The sequence below is a fragment of the Wolffia australiana genome, chromosome 4, assembly GCF_029677425.1.
Source record: "Wolffia australiana isolate 7733 chromosome 4, ASM2967742v1".
NCBI lineage: Eukaryota > Viridiplantae > Streptophyta > Magnoliopsida > Alismatales > Araceae > Wolffia > Wolffia australiana.
The window spans coordinates 11,652,734-11,666,920 of record NC_135838.1 but is presented as its reverse complement, the minus strand read 5'-3'; the positions used below and the strand labels follow the sequence as shown (position 1 = coordinate 11,666,920).

Sequence of the window (14,187 nt, the reverse complement as noted above, 5' to 3'; positions counted from 1 at the left end):
TTTTATACTGATTCAACCTTCTCTCTCCTTGTCAGCTCAAGGACATCGCTGAGAGGCTGCCTCATGCGTCATCCTATGCCTACAACGGTGTAGAGCCAAAGTCAACCCTAGAAACTCTGCCCTTCAACAAAAATTGGAGGCAGATGCAAATGGAGGAGTGGAGAGGAAGAGAGAGATCTCACCTGTTGAGAGTGATCCAGAGGGTGGAGCTTCTTCCAAGAGTCAAGAGAGTGCGATTCAGGTTAATATAATCTTAACCTGAATATCATGAAATAAATGTCTACTGACTTTGGTCTTCTCCCATTTTTCTTGTAGTCGGAGAAGGTTCGTGGAGCATCAAGCACAGGCATGGTGGTCAGAGAACAAAGAGAACGTTTATCAGAGATACAATGTCTGGCGCCTGGATAGACTGCTGCCATGATCATCCAGGAGTTTGGAGAGAATTGTTCATCATCCTCATTTATAAATTCAATTTTTTAATGTCTCTTTGATGTATTCATGGTGTATATAATGAATTAATTATTATTAATCAAGTCTAATCCACTATAATTAATGAATAGTAAATATTCTCTTCATATTTCTTAATCTGCGACAACTTTCGTATGAAGATGTTAACGCATAATACAATTGGCCAGTTTATGCCCTTAAATAGTACTAATGATGCTATAAGAATTCTAATGCCCTTGTCACTTGAGAAGATAGAGGGAAGCCTATAATTAATCATCTCAAATGTATGTTCTCTCTAATCTTCTCAGTCAAATAGAAGAAATATCAATGAAGGTAAGCTTCCGCCCAGAAGAGTCTTCCTCCTAGACGGCCGCAGAGCGAGCTTCCGCCCAGAAGAACACGTCTTCTCCAATGTCGATCTTCGTCATCAACCCTGCGAGGTGGCCTAGGATCCATTCCCTCGCCCTTCCTCTTTCTCAGGAGCCGAAATCGCAGATCCGAGCTTCCGCACGGAAGAACACGTTCTCCGCATTGGGACCGCCACACCTCCGATTTCAGAAGAAGAATTCTTCCTGCACAAATTCCCTCTCGTGAGATACTCCATACCTCATGGCCCGAGTCAACGCCTAATGGCTATCGAGAGCGTTGAGTTCTGGTCAACGAGCGCTGAGATTGGAAGAACGTCTTTTCCACGAACTTTTTCTCGAGAAATTTTGATTATGGAAGAATTTTTGCAGAGATCAAGTCATAATCGATCAAAATTTCACCTTCTATCTCAAATAGATAGATAGATAGATAGATAGATAGATAGATAGATAGATAGATAGATAGATAGATAGATAGATAGATAGATAGATAGATAGATAGATAGATAGATAGATAGATAGATAGATAGATAGATAGATATATAGATAGATGGATAGATAGATAGATAGATAGATAGATAGATAGATAGATAGATAGATAGATAGATAGATAGATAGATAGATAGATAGATAGATAGATAGATAGATAGATAGATAGATAGATAGATAGATAGATAGATAGATAGATGGATGGATAGATAGATAGATGGATAGATAGATAGATAGATAGATAGATAGATAGATAGATAGATAGATAGATAGATAGATAGATAGATAGATAGATGGATAGATAGATAGATAGATAGATAGATAGATAGATAGATAGATAGATAGATAGATAGATAGATAGATAGATAGATAGATAGATAGATAGATAGATAGATAGATAGATAGATAGATAGATAGATAGATAGATGGATAGATAGATGGATAGATAGATAGATATATAGATAGATAGATATATAGATAGATAGATAGATGGATAGATAGATGGATAGATAGATAGATAGATATATAGATATATAGATAGATAGATAGATGGATAGATAGATGGATAGATAGATGGATAGATAGATATATAGATAGATAGATAGATAGATATATAGATAGATAGATATATAGATATATAGATAGATAGATAGATGGATAGATAGATGGATAGATAGATAGATAGATAGACAGATAGATGGATAGATAGATGGAGAGATTGCGGAAAATGCGGACGAAGCAGGGTCCTACCTGGACTCGTCTTTCCCGGTCTGTCATCGCATAGCCTAGTAGCCGTGTCTCAGCGTTGATGGTCGGGGCGGCGATTGTATGCGCTAACGGGGCTTTCCGGAAGCCGGAGAATCGCCTGAGTATCGCCGGAGGATCGCCGGGAAGAGAGAGATAGAGAGAGAGTAAAGTTAGTGAGAGAGATAGTAAAGTTAGAGAGAGAGAGGGGATTACGGGTTGCCCGGGAAAACTTCCAGAGAGAGCGTATTTGGGGGTTCCCAGGCTTCCACGCCCAATCCTTGCAAGACACGTGGCTTTTTTTCCACGTGTCCCGGTTGCCCAAGATTCCTTTGGGGCAACCGGTTGCCCGTGTAGCAGATCCTATGGTTGCATTAATAAATAAATTAAATAAAAATAAATAAATGATAATAAATTAAAAATCAAAAGTAAATTTAAAATTAAAAAGGGAGCAGGAGAAGGTTTTTCTCATCATTTTAATGCCTTGAAAAATATAAAGGTACTAAAAGTGAAGTACATAAAAGACAAGTTTTTTTTCTAAAATTGTCAATGAATATGATATGTTTATATAGTATCCTTGAACGATGTTGTGAAAGTTTCTTGAGAGATCCATTAGAAGACCTAGAGCTGACTCTACCTCTGCCACAAAGAGGGTTTAGGGAAAGGGAATAAGAGGCCATTCATTGAAGGGATTTGATCACACAGAGGTTGAGGGAGGGAAAGCACATTATCATTTAAGGTCTTCAAATCCACACAAAATGGTAATTAAAATACAATGAGGATCCTCATCTGAGATACAATGATCATGCAATTAAGATAGTGACAATAAAGTTATGGAAAATTCCTTCATGTTGAATATAAGTGTTTTGAATGGAGAGGAGATCAAGAGAACAGATCTTGAGGGTACTCGGACTGATGGAGAGAGAAATTTGTGAAACGAGGAAGAGGAAGGAAAGATGGTCACAAATAAACTAATAGTAACATCTAGCCTAGTCAAGTCTTCAAATTGCTTTCATTTTAAAGATCACAATAAAGTTAGAGATCTTGCTGAATATATCATGATGAAATATACTGATTCAGGAAAGATACTACACACTCAGAGTATCAAAAATGATTAAATTTATATTTATATTATTCTAAAGATGAATATTGATTAATAAAATTAAATATAAATTCATTCTCACATTATATACATACTCCATACAGCTTCTTTTGATTAAGATTGATACAGATTTCTTTTGAAATGAAATTTGGGTTTTATATGATCATCATGAAATATAAAGTTCATAAAAAAATTCAAAATTTCCTCCCAGTTTAGATTAAGATTGATTATTCAGGGAGATAAGGTATTGATTGAGATGATTATAAACTGACCTTACGAAAATTAAAATACTACTTGATTCTCCCATTATACACAGTTTTCATTTATATTGATTTCGTTTGAAATGAAATATGTGTATAATACAGTCTTCATGAAATATGAATTTCATAAAAAAAATCAAATTTTCCTTCCAGCTTCGATTAAGGTTGGATTATTCGGGGAGCCAAGGTATTGATTTAGGAGGACAATAAAACTGACCCTATGAAAATTAAATTTTTACTTGATTCTCCCATTATACACCATTTCCATTTATGCTCATTTATTTTTAAATGAAATCTGTGTATAATACAGTCATCATCAAAATATGAAGTGCATAAAAGACATTCAAATTTCTCTCCCAGATAGACAAAGGTTGCATTATTCAGGGAGCCAAGCCATTGATTGAGGAAGATTATAAACCTGACCTTATGAAAGATAAATTCTTACTTGGTTCTCCCATTGCACACCATTTCCATTTATGTTGATTTACTTAGAAAAGACACCTGTGTATAATACTGTCTTCATGAAATATAAAGTTCATAAAAAAAATTTTAAATTTTCCTCCCAGTTTTGATTAAGGTTGGATTATTCAGGGACCTAAGGTATTGATTGAGGAGGATTATGAAACTGACCTTATGAAAGATAAATTCTTACTTGGTTCTCCCATTATACACAGTTTCCATTTATATTGATTTCCTTTGAAATGAAATCTGTGTATAATACAGTTTTCATGAAATCTAAAGTTCATAAAAAAAATCTATAATTTTCCTCCCAATTTAGATTAAGGTTGGATTATTCAGGGACCTAAGTTATTGATTGAACAGGATAATAAAACTGACCTAATCAAAGATAAAGTCTTACTTGGTTCTCCCATTATACACAGTTTCCATTTATGTTGATTTCCTTTGAAATGACATCTGTGTATAATACAGTCTTCATGAAATATAAACTACATAAAAAAAATTTAAACTTTTCCTCCCAGATAAGATTAAGGTTGCACTATTCAGGGACCTAAGGTATTGATTGAGGAGGATTATGAAACTGACCTTATGAAAGATAAATTCTTACTTGGTTCTCCCATTACACACAGTATTAATTTATGTTGATTTCCTTTGACATGAAATCGGTGTATAATATGGTTTTCATGATATATAAACTTCATAATAAAAAAATTGAAAATTTCCTCCCAGTTTAGATTAAGGGTGGATTATTCAGGGAGCTAAGGTATTAATTAAGGAGTATTATAAAACTGACCTTATGAAAATTAAATTTTTACTTGGTTGTCCCATTATACACAGTTTCCGTTTATGTTGATTTCCTTTTAAATGAAATCTGTGTATAATAGAGTCTTCATGAATTATAAAGTCCATGAAGAAAAAAAATTAATTTTCCTCCCATTTTAAATTAAGGTTGGATTATTCGGGGAGGCAAGGCATTGATTGAGGAGGATTATAAAACTGAAGTTATGAAAAGTAAATTCTTACTTGATTCTCCCATTATACACAGTTTCCATTTATGACTTTGAAATGAAATTCGGGTTTCATACGGTCCTTTTGAAATATTAAGGTTATTAATAAATTCTGATTTTCCCTCATAGTTGAGATTAAGGTTGGATTACCCTGGGAGGTAAGGTATTGAATGAGGCGGAATATAAAACTGATCTTACTAAAATTAAATCATTCCTTAGATCTTACATTATGCACATAATCAACACAGTTTCCATTTATGTCAATTTCCTTTGAAATGAAATTCGGGTTTTATACTGTCCATGAAATATTACTCAGGGAGCCAAGCTATTGATTGAGGAGGATTATTAAATCTGTATATAATACAGTCTTCATGAAATATGAAGTTCATTAAAAAATTCTAATTTTCCTCCCAGTTTAGATTAAGGTTGGATTACCCAGGGAGCTGAGCGGTTGCCTGAGGGTACCTACTACCTAGACTAAACTTGTAATTAAAAATTTTTACAGTTCTGAAACACAACAGTGCCTACAAATAACAGAGGAGATCGCTCTAACGCTAAGTACTTTTCTTCCCTACAGTAGATAGTTAGGGTAGACCAAAGCGTGCGAGCGCCGCGCGGCCCGCTAGCAATTTCAAGCGCAGCCCCCCCTCCCAACCCTTTCAATGGCGGCCGAGCCCGCCTCCGCCCGGCGCGATCGCGACCGCAAGCGGCGCAGGAGCGACGCGGGCGAGGGTTCAGAGAAAAAACCCAATTTCGATCGAATCTGGGCCGAAGAAGACGAGATCAAGCTCCTCCAAGCCCTAATCGATTGCCGCAAAGAACACGGCGACGATCCCGCTTCCTCCGTCGATCTCGTCCGCGATCACCTCAACCTGCCCTTCTCCCGCAACCAAGTCTACGACAAGATCCGCCGGCTCAAGCACAGATTCGAGTTCGCCTCCGCCAAGCTGAAGAACACCCGCCGCGGGCCGATCAAACCCCACGACAAGGCCGCGTTTGAACTCTCGCAGCAGATCTGGAAAGCCGACGATCTTCCCGTCAAGTCTGGGAGGAATCATCTGGGAAGGGTGGTCGAGCTATTGACCGAGGAAAGGCCCGATTTGATGCCCAGGGAGGTTATTTTGAAGGGGTTCAAGCGGATTCCTTCTTCCAGAGCGCTGGAGCTGGATCGAAGGTGGAGAGCTCACTGTCTTCAAGGAATGAAGTATTCTCTCCAGGAGAGCGCGATCAAGAGCGAGATTCTGAGGGCGTGCTTGGCTTCTCTTGATGGTGTTGGCCTCTGAGGGTGGCCTTCTTCTACTATTTCCTAGCGCTTGGACTCTCTCTGAAAGTGTTTCTTTATTCCTCTTGTGTTGTTTATTGTTTTAGTCGGAATTTAGTTCTGGGTCGTCCTAGATCGTCCAAACTGTCCCCTCCAGGGTTTCGTCCACTGAAGAGAAAAATCGTCGTGTCTCGACTTTGTCAGTTTCGTCCCGTCCAGAGAAAAACAGTCCCGTTCCTCGTCCCGGACCAAAAAAAATTGCGTTTAAAATTTTCATTGAAGCCAAATGTCAAGATCTCAACCGACGGAAGTGACTCTGATGGCTATTCGTCCATCCCTTACCTTCCATCATCTGAGACCTCCGCACAGGATGGTTTTTTTGTTTGAAGATAGGAAAACCGTCCCGTCCGTTCATCTCGGGACGAATTTCCATCCCGGTTTTCATCCAATATCGCACTATAAGTGTGATCCCCTTAGATTGTCTCGGCGTATATTGTTCACTAACAAAATAATTCCATGAGTAGGCCAAGTATTGAGAGAATACCCGCTTCATATTCATGTAGAGATAGAGTTATGTGATTTGATCTGTATTCTCTGAAGACCTGTGATCCAAGATCCTGGTTGTTTAAAGATGAGGAGATTTGAGAGAATACCCGCTTCATATTCATGTAGACATAGAGTTCAATCATTTGATCTGTATTCTCCGAACACCCATGATCCAAGATCCTGGTTGTTTACAGATGTGGAGATTTGAGAGAATAGCCGCTTCATATTCATGTAGAGATAGAGTTCAGTGATTCTATCTGTATTCTTCGAAGACCCATGACCCAAGATCGTAGTTGTTTAGAGCTGCGGAGATTCGAGAGAATACCCGCTTCATATTCATGTAGACATAGAGTTCAGTGATTCTATCTGTATTCTTCGAAGACCCATGACCCAAGATCGTAGTTGTTTAGAGCTGCGGAGATTCGAGAGAATACCCGCTTCATATTCATGTAGACATAGAGTTCAGTGATTCTATCTGTATTCTTCGAAGACCCATTGATGGCGATGCCCTCAAGTTATCCACGTTTTTTTTTTTCAAGTTTAGATTAAATTTTCATGTTTTAGTTTAGGGGTTTTTTTCGGGCAAATATTCCCATATATCCTGGGTTTTTAAAAAGGTCCGCGATCTATCCCGGGTTTTTAAAAAGTTCCGCCATCTATCCCAGGTTTATTTTATTCCGCGATCTATCCCAGGTTTTCTAAAAGTTCCGCGATCTATCCCAGGTTTTCCCGATGATGACATGGCATCCGATGCAGACGCCCAAGTGGGCAACTGGGCTGACCGTAATAAACGTGGCATCCAAGTCGGACGCCACGTCATCGTCGGGAAAAAACCCACTCTCTCTCTCTCCCTCCGCGATCTCTCTCTCTCTCTTCCGCGATCTCTCTCTCTCTCTTCCGCAATCACCTTCTCACTCTCTCTCCCGCGATCTCTCTCTAATTCTCTCTGGGTCTCCCTCTCTCTCTCTCGCTCCCCCCCTCTCTCTCTCCCTCCCCTTCTCTCTCTCTCTCTCCGCAGTCTCTCTCTCCCTCCCTCTCTCTCTCCGCGATCAGTCTCTCTCTCTCTTCTGCGATATCTCTTCCCCTCTTTCTCTCTCTTCCGTGATCTCTCTCTCTCTCCCCTTCTCTCTCTCTGCGGTCTCTCTCTCTCCCTCCCTCTCTCTCTCCGCGATCAGTCTCTCTCTGTCTCCGGGTCTCTCTTCCCCTCTTTCTCTCTCTCTTTCCGCGAGACTTGGAGAGAGAATGAGGGAAAAACGAGGAGAGAGAAACTACGTGTCTGAAAATTCCCTCCAGGAACCTAGAGAAAGAGAGGCACCAAAAAACCCATATGCGGAAGAAGAGGAAAATCGTGGAAGACAAATACCGGTTTTGCAGAGACGCTTCTTCGGAATCGATCCTTTCGCCCTTGAATGGATCGCTCGTCGAAATCGCAGGAGAAATGAAGAGGATTTTTTCCCCGACGATTTCCGATCGAAGATGATGACTTATTGGGTTTTTTTCGACGCTGACATGGCGTCCGACTTGGATGCCACGTCTATTACGGTCAGCCCAGCTGCCCACTTCGCCGTCCGCGTCAAACGCCACGTCAGCGTCAGAAAAAACCTGGGATCAATCGCGGAACTTTTCAAAAATTGGAGATAGATTGCGGAATTTTTAAAAAACTGGGGATAGATCGCGTGAAAAAAAAACCTGGGATAGATCGCGGACAATTTAAAAAACCTGGGATATATGGGACTATTTGCCTTTTTTTCCTTTGATTACTCATGGGACCTATATATAGGACCCCTAAGGTAAGAAGAAGAACAAGTCTAATTGGAATTTTTGGAACAAAAGAGTAGAGAGAGAAAGAAAGTTGAAGAGGCGGCGCCGGCGGCGCTGCCGCCGGTCCCCTTTGGCCCCGCCAGCGCGCGCTCCCAGTTGGAGCCCTACGCGCGCCCACGCGGCGCCCTCGCGCTGCACCTAAGAGCCGCAGCGCACCGCCCGCGCGCTGCCTGCGCGCGCGCCGCGACACGGCCTGCGCGCCGCTCGCGCGCGCAGCCTGTGCGCCGCTGCACTTCGCGCCCTGGGCCATCGCGCTCTGCGCCGCCGCGCCATGTGACGCACTGCCGCGCGCCGTAGATGTGCCGCCACGCGCCCTGAAGATGCACCGCCGTGCCGCGCCCGGTCGCGCCCGCCCTATCCAATAGGCCAGAGCCCATTGGGCCGATGCCGTTATCCAGGCCCACGAGGCCCAAACCGCCGGTCCAGCTTCCACTACCCAAGGCGCCATATCACGCGCCCCAAGGCGCCGCACCCCCATGCCCCGAGGCGCCGCAACCGTCCTCCGTGAAGCCTAGCTGCCGACACGTGCCCCGAGGTGCCACATCATCCCTATGCCCATTAACGGGCCTAATTTAATGGGCCGCCGCCAATCTCGGTGGCCCGAATCCAGCCCAAACCCAAGGCCAGTTAGCCTGAAGACAGCCCACTACCACGGCCCAATATCCAGGCCCATTACCGGCCTCCGGCCGTCGCCGTCGACTCTGGCCACCGCCGCCGCCATCTCTGGCCGCCACTGCCACCATCTCCGGCCGCCACCTACTCCAGCCGCCGCCACCTCCAGCCCCCGCCTCCAGCCACCACCTCCAGTTGCCGCCGCAGCCGCCGTCGCCGCCGCCGCCGACCCCGGCCGCCGCTGCCGCCGACCCCGGCCGCCGCCGCCGCCGACTCCGGTCGCCGCCGCCACCATCTCCGGCCGCCGCTGCCTCCAACCGCCGCCGCCGTCTCCGGCAGCCGCCGCTGCCACGCCCGCTATCTCCGCCGCCGCCTCCTCCGGCCACCTCGCTACCTCCGGCGGCTGCCGCCTTGGCCGCTTCTGCTGCCGCTATCTCTGGCCGCCGCTCCGCCGCCGTTGCCGCCATCTCCGGCTGCCGCAACCTCCAGCCACCGCCGCCGCTATATCTGGCCGCCGTGGCCGCCTCCGTCCGCCGCCGCGGCCGCCGTCGTCCACCGCCGCAGCCATCTCTAGCGACCGCCGTCTGCCGCTGCCGCCGCCGCCGCCATCGCCCACCGCTGCTACACAACGCTGCTCGGTCGTCGTATGCTACCGCCCAGTTCGCCGCCGTCCTCATCATCCGGCCAGCTGAACATTCCCGCCCACCGGTAGTCGGGTCCACCAAGGCCTCGACGACTATCTGTGGAGCGCAGACCACGTGGAGATAGAGACACCCTTCGGCCCACAACGAATTGAGGACCCCGCGCAGGACAGGATCTTTCTGGGACACCCCACCCAGAGTGGAACGTGCAGTCCAAGATGACCGTCCTCCGAGAAGGATGAACGGATGAGCACTCTCCGCCGCAGGACGTCGACGACATCCGTCCTGCATCACCCATGACCCAAGATCCTAGTTGTTTAGAGCTGCGGGGATTTGAGAGAATAGCCGCTTCATATTCATGTGGACATAGAGTTCATGGATTTGATCTGTATTGTCCGAAGACCCATGATCCAAGATCTTGGTTGTTTAAAGATGTGGGGATTTGAGAGAATAGCCGCTTCATATTCATGTAGACATAGAGTTCATGGATTTGATCTGTATTGTCCGAAGACCCGTGATCCAAGATCTTGGTTGTTTAAAGATGTGAGGATTTGAGAGAGTAGCCGCTTCATATTCATGTAGACATAGAGTTCATGGATTTGATCTGTATTCTCCGAAGACCCGTGATCCAAGATCTTGGTTGTTTAAAGATGTGGGGATTTGAGAGAATAGCCGCTTCATGTTCATGTAGACGTAGAGTTCAGTGATTTGATCGGTATTCTCCGAAGACCTGTGATCCAAGATCCTGGTTGTTTAAAGAAGCGGAAATTTGAGAGAATACCCGCTTCATATTCATGTAGACGTAGAGTTCAGTGATTTGATCTGTATTCTCTGAAGACCCGTGATCCAAGATCTTGGTTGTTTAAAGATGCGAGGATTTGAGAGAATAGCCGCTTCATATTCATGTAGACATAGAGTTCAGTGATTTGATCTGTATTCTCCGAAGACACGTGATCCAAGATCTTGGTTGTTTAAAGAGGCGGGGATTTGAGAGAATAGCCACTTCATATTCATGTAGACGTAGAGTTCAGTGATTTGATCTGTATTCTCCGAAGACACGTGATCCAAGATCTTGGTTGTTTAAAGATGCGGAGATTTGATTGGGATCTATATTGTTAACTAACAAATGGATTCCATGAGTTGGCCAAGTATTGAGAGAACACCCACTTCTTATTCACATAGAAGTAGTGTTCAGTGATTTGATCCGTATTCATGGACCATGATCCAAAATCTTGGTTGTTTGAAGATGTAGAGATTTGATCCGGATCTCTATTGTTAACTAACAAATGGATTCCATGAGTTGGCCAAGTATTGAGAGAATACCCACTTCATATTCAAATAAATATAGAGTTCGGCAATTTGATCTGTATTCGCAAACCAAAAATCAAAGATCTTGGTTGTGTTGAAGATGTGAATATGTTGTTAATGAATAAATGGATTCCATGAGTAGGCCAACTATTGAGAGAACACCCATTTCATATTGACATAGAAATAGAGTTTGGTGATTTGATCCATATTTTCAGACCCAAGATTGTAGTTGTTTGAAAATCCAGAGAGAACACCTCAAAACCTGGTTTTTCAGCCTGGTTGTTTGAAGAATTGGTCTGCCTAATTGATAAGATGGAATGTCAAATAGGGTAATATGGCAGATTAAAAGTCAGATGGGCCCAGTTGATCATTCTGAATAATATTATTATAAAGCCCATTTCCCATTAAAGTAATAGGTGTAATACATTTTATGGTTTAATAGTAATCCACATGGAGAAAGAGACCAGTTTGAATATAACATCAGGTGAGTCAATTGCCTTAATTGTCCGAGTCGACGACAAGTTGATTATGTAATTTGGTTGAGATTGTATCTAAAATTTCAGATGAAACTTCAACCAGATAATTTTTGGATTTTATTGATTAATCCTCCAAACAGTCAACCAATCTGATCACTATTGCGTCAAACCCAACAATGGCCATTAAAGTAGTAATCAGGCAGGCGTACATATGAAAAGTAGATTTGTATGAATTTGGATTGGTAACATCATAGACACATGTTAATATCTTCCCATTTAAGAAACAATGCACTTAGCATGGTGCATGAGACAAAGTTTGCCTACCCTATACATAATGTCATGCTTGGACTTATTTTATAAAAGAACTCATTAGTTGTAGTTGAGATGAGACTTCTAGTTTTTTTAGAGAAAGACAGGTAGTCATAAATTTGGACATTGAAATTGGAATCAGATTTAGCTTTGATCAACGATAGTAACAGACGCCCAAGAAGTAGATACCCTCAAGTAGGGTCACTATGGATCGGTCTTCTTTCCATGCGTTGTGACACAAAACCCAGATTTCTAATGATCAAAGTACCCTTGATTACAGTCATTGAATACATGAAGAGAAGTTTCATTTGACAAATCAGAGGCTAAGGAATTACCATATTCTTGATAACATTGAAAATGCCCCCATATTGCGTTGTGACACAAAACCAGAACTGGTTAGGATTAAAGAAACATCCTTGATCGTTCCCTATGATAATTGAATACAGGGGAGAATATCCATTTGATTAAAAAGAGACTAAGGAATTACCACATTACTGATAACACGATAAATTTCCTCATAATGCCAAGCCTTTGATATTACTGACTAGATGGCTTGAATATTTTGAATTTCATATAAAAAACACTTTTTTATGTAAATTTTTTGGATATTTTTAACTCCTTATGCTTGACTTCTGTGTCAATAAGTTTTATTATTGGTGAAAAAATAAAATCCCATGCACACATTTACAATAATTAAATGTGATGATGATCAATGGTCAGGAGCATCTTAGATCATGACCTATAAATAAATATTATCCTCCTCATTCTCTTTCTTTACTTTATTCTGGATGTTTTCAAGCAATGGCTAGGCAACATATAGGCTTTTAAAGATCATGGCTGTTCAACATGGTTGATGCAAGTACTGTGAATTTTTCATCCATTTCTCATAGAGGACATTTCATGATCCCAGAAAAATAATATGATACTAGTTTAGGAAAAGACATTGGAGCTCAAGACACGAGCATCAACACTTGAAAAACCTTCTTCTCAAATGATTACCTACTTTGTGTACCGAGGACAATTACAGTGTTCTGAATTTATCATCATCATCCCCTTACAGTATCCTCAAGAGCTCTTCTCAATTTATCACCATCATCCCCTTACACATTCCTCGTGTTTTTTTATTTTCATCACTTTCTACTATCTCTCTCTAAAACTTGCATTTTCTACTTCATTATCTCTCTATACAACCATATTGACATTTATGCCACCATGGCATCACATCCAGAAAACTCAAGGGATGCAATACATAACATGACGTGAAGCCACAACCTCAGACCAACTCTGGAAAGGGACAATTAATTAGGGATACTCCAATCACATGCCTTGAGTGGTTGCATACTTGCATTGTTGTAATATGGAGCAAAATTGTCAATATGTCCTTTGCACAGGCCCCTGAGCATTTTCTTTGGCAACCACTTGAGGCCTAGGACGGAGCAAATGGGCAGATTTGATAATTTTTTAAATCTTTGATTGCATTAATGACACAGTTGGGTGACTGGTTTGGTCGTGAGTACAAACCATTTAAAAACATATTTGGCTGAGTTTTTGTCATATGATGGTGCTTTCACATGGGGCACCTTCACTTCAACTTTATTCTTGAACTGGGTGAGTTTGTGTGGTGGTGTTAGGGTTTCCGCTCAAAATACATCTTACTCATGAAAGGGTTTGGGGAAAATTAGACCCATTGGGACAAATTTATGCACCTCGCTGGGTGACCATTCCTATTCCTTAGGGCTCTGAAATCATCATCCAACACATATTTCATCACTTCATGTCTGATGGGAAACAAGGATCTGAGAGGAGATAGGTTTGGGAGTCCACAGTGATGGAAGATGTGACAGATTTCTTGGATGACGATGATGGTCTCTTCCTCTTCCTCTCTTCCTCTTCCTCTCTTCCTCTCTCCCTCTCTCCCTCTTTACTCACTCTCTCTCTCTCTCTCTCCATTGCCCTCTCTATTGCTCTCTCTCTTTCTCCCGCACTCTCTTTCCTTATCCATCTCTCTCTCTCTCTCTTATTCTCTCTCCCTCTTCTTCTACTTTGCTTTATCTGCCATTCCTTCTCCCTCTCTCCCTCCCTCTCCTTCCACAAACTTCTTATCACATGTTCAAAGGCAGCCACAGTAGCACTGCCGATGATGGTCTCTTCCTCTCTCCCTCTCCCTCTCTCGCTCTCTCTATCCATTGCCCTATCTATTTCTCTCTCTCTCTCTCTCTCTCTCTCTCTCTCTCTCTCTTTCTCCCTCACTCTCTCTATGTGAATTTCCTTATCCATCTCTTTCTCTTATTCTCTCTCCCTCTTCTTCTACCTTGCTTTCTCTGCCATTCCTTCTCCCTC

The 14,187-nt window shown here is 42.5% G+C and overlaps 1 protein-coding gene across 1 annotated transcript; it reads left to right on the top strand.

Annotated features, from left to right (window-relative positions):
• Positions 1–5,450: 5,450 nt before the first annotated feature.
• Positions 5,451–6,278, top strand: LOC144701943 (putative transcription factor At1g61730). The gene has a single exon (XM_078573769.1). The coding sequence runs from the start codon at positions 5,536–5,538 to the stop codon at positions 6,154–6,156; it is 621 nt and encodes a 206-aa protein (XP_078429895.1). The 5' UTR covers positions 5,451–5,535; the 3' UTR covers positions 6,157–6,278.
• The last annotated feature ends 7,909 nt before the right edge of the window (positions 6,279–14,187 follow it).

Coding starts and splice junctions, on each gene's coding strand:
- LOC144701943 (XM_078573769.1), top strand. CDS start 5,536: ATGGCGGCCGAGCCCGCCTCCGCCCGGCGCGATCGCGACCGCAAGCGG.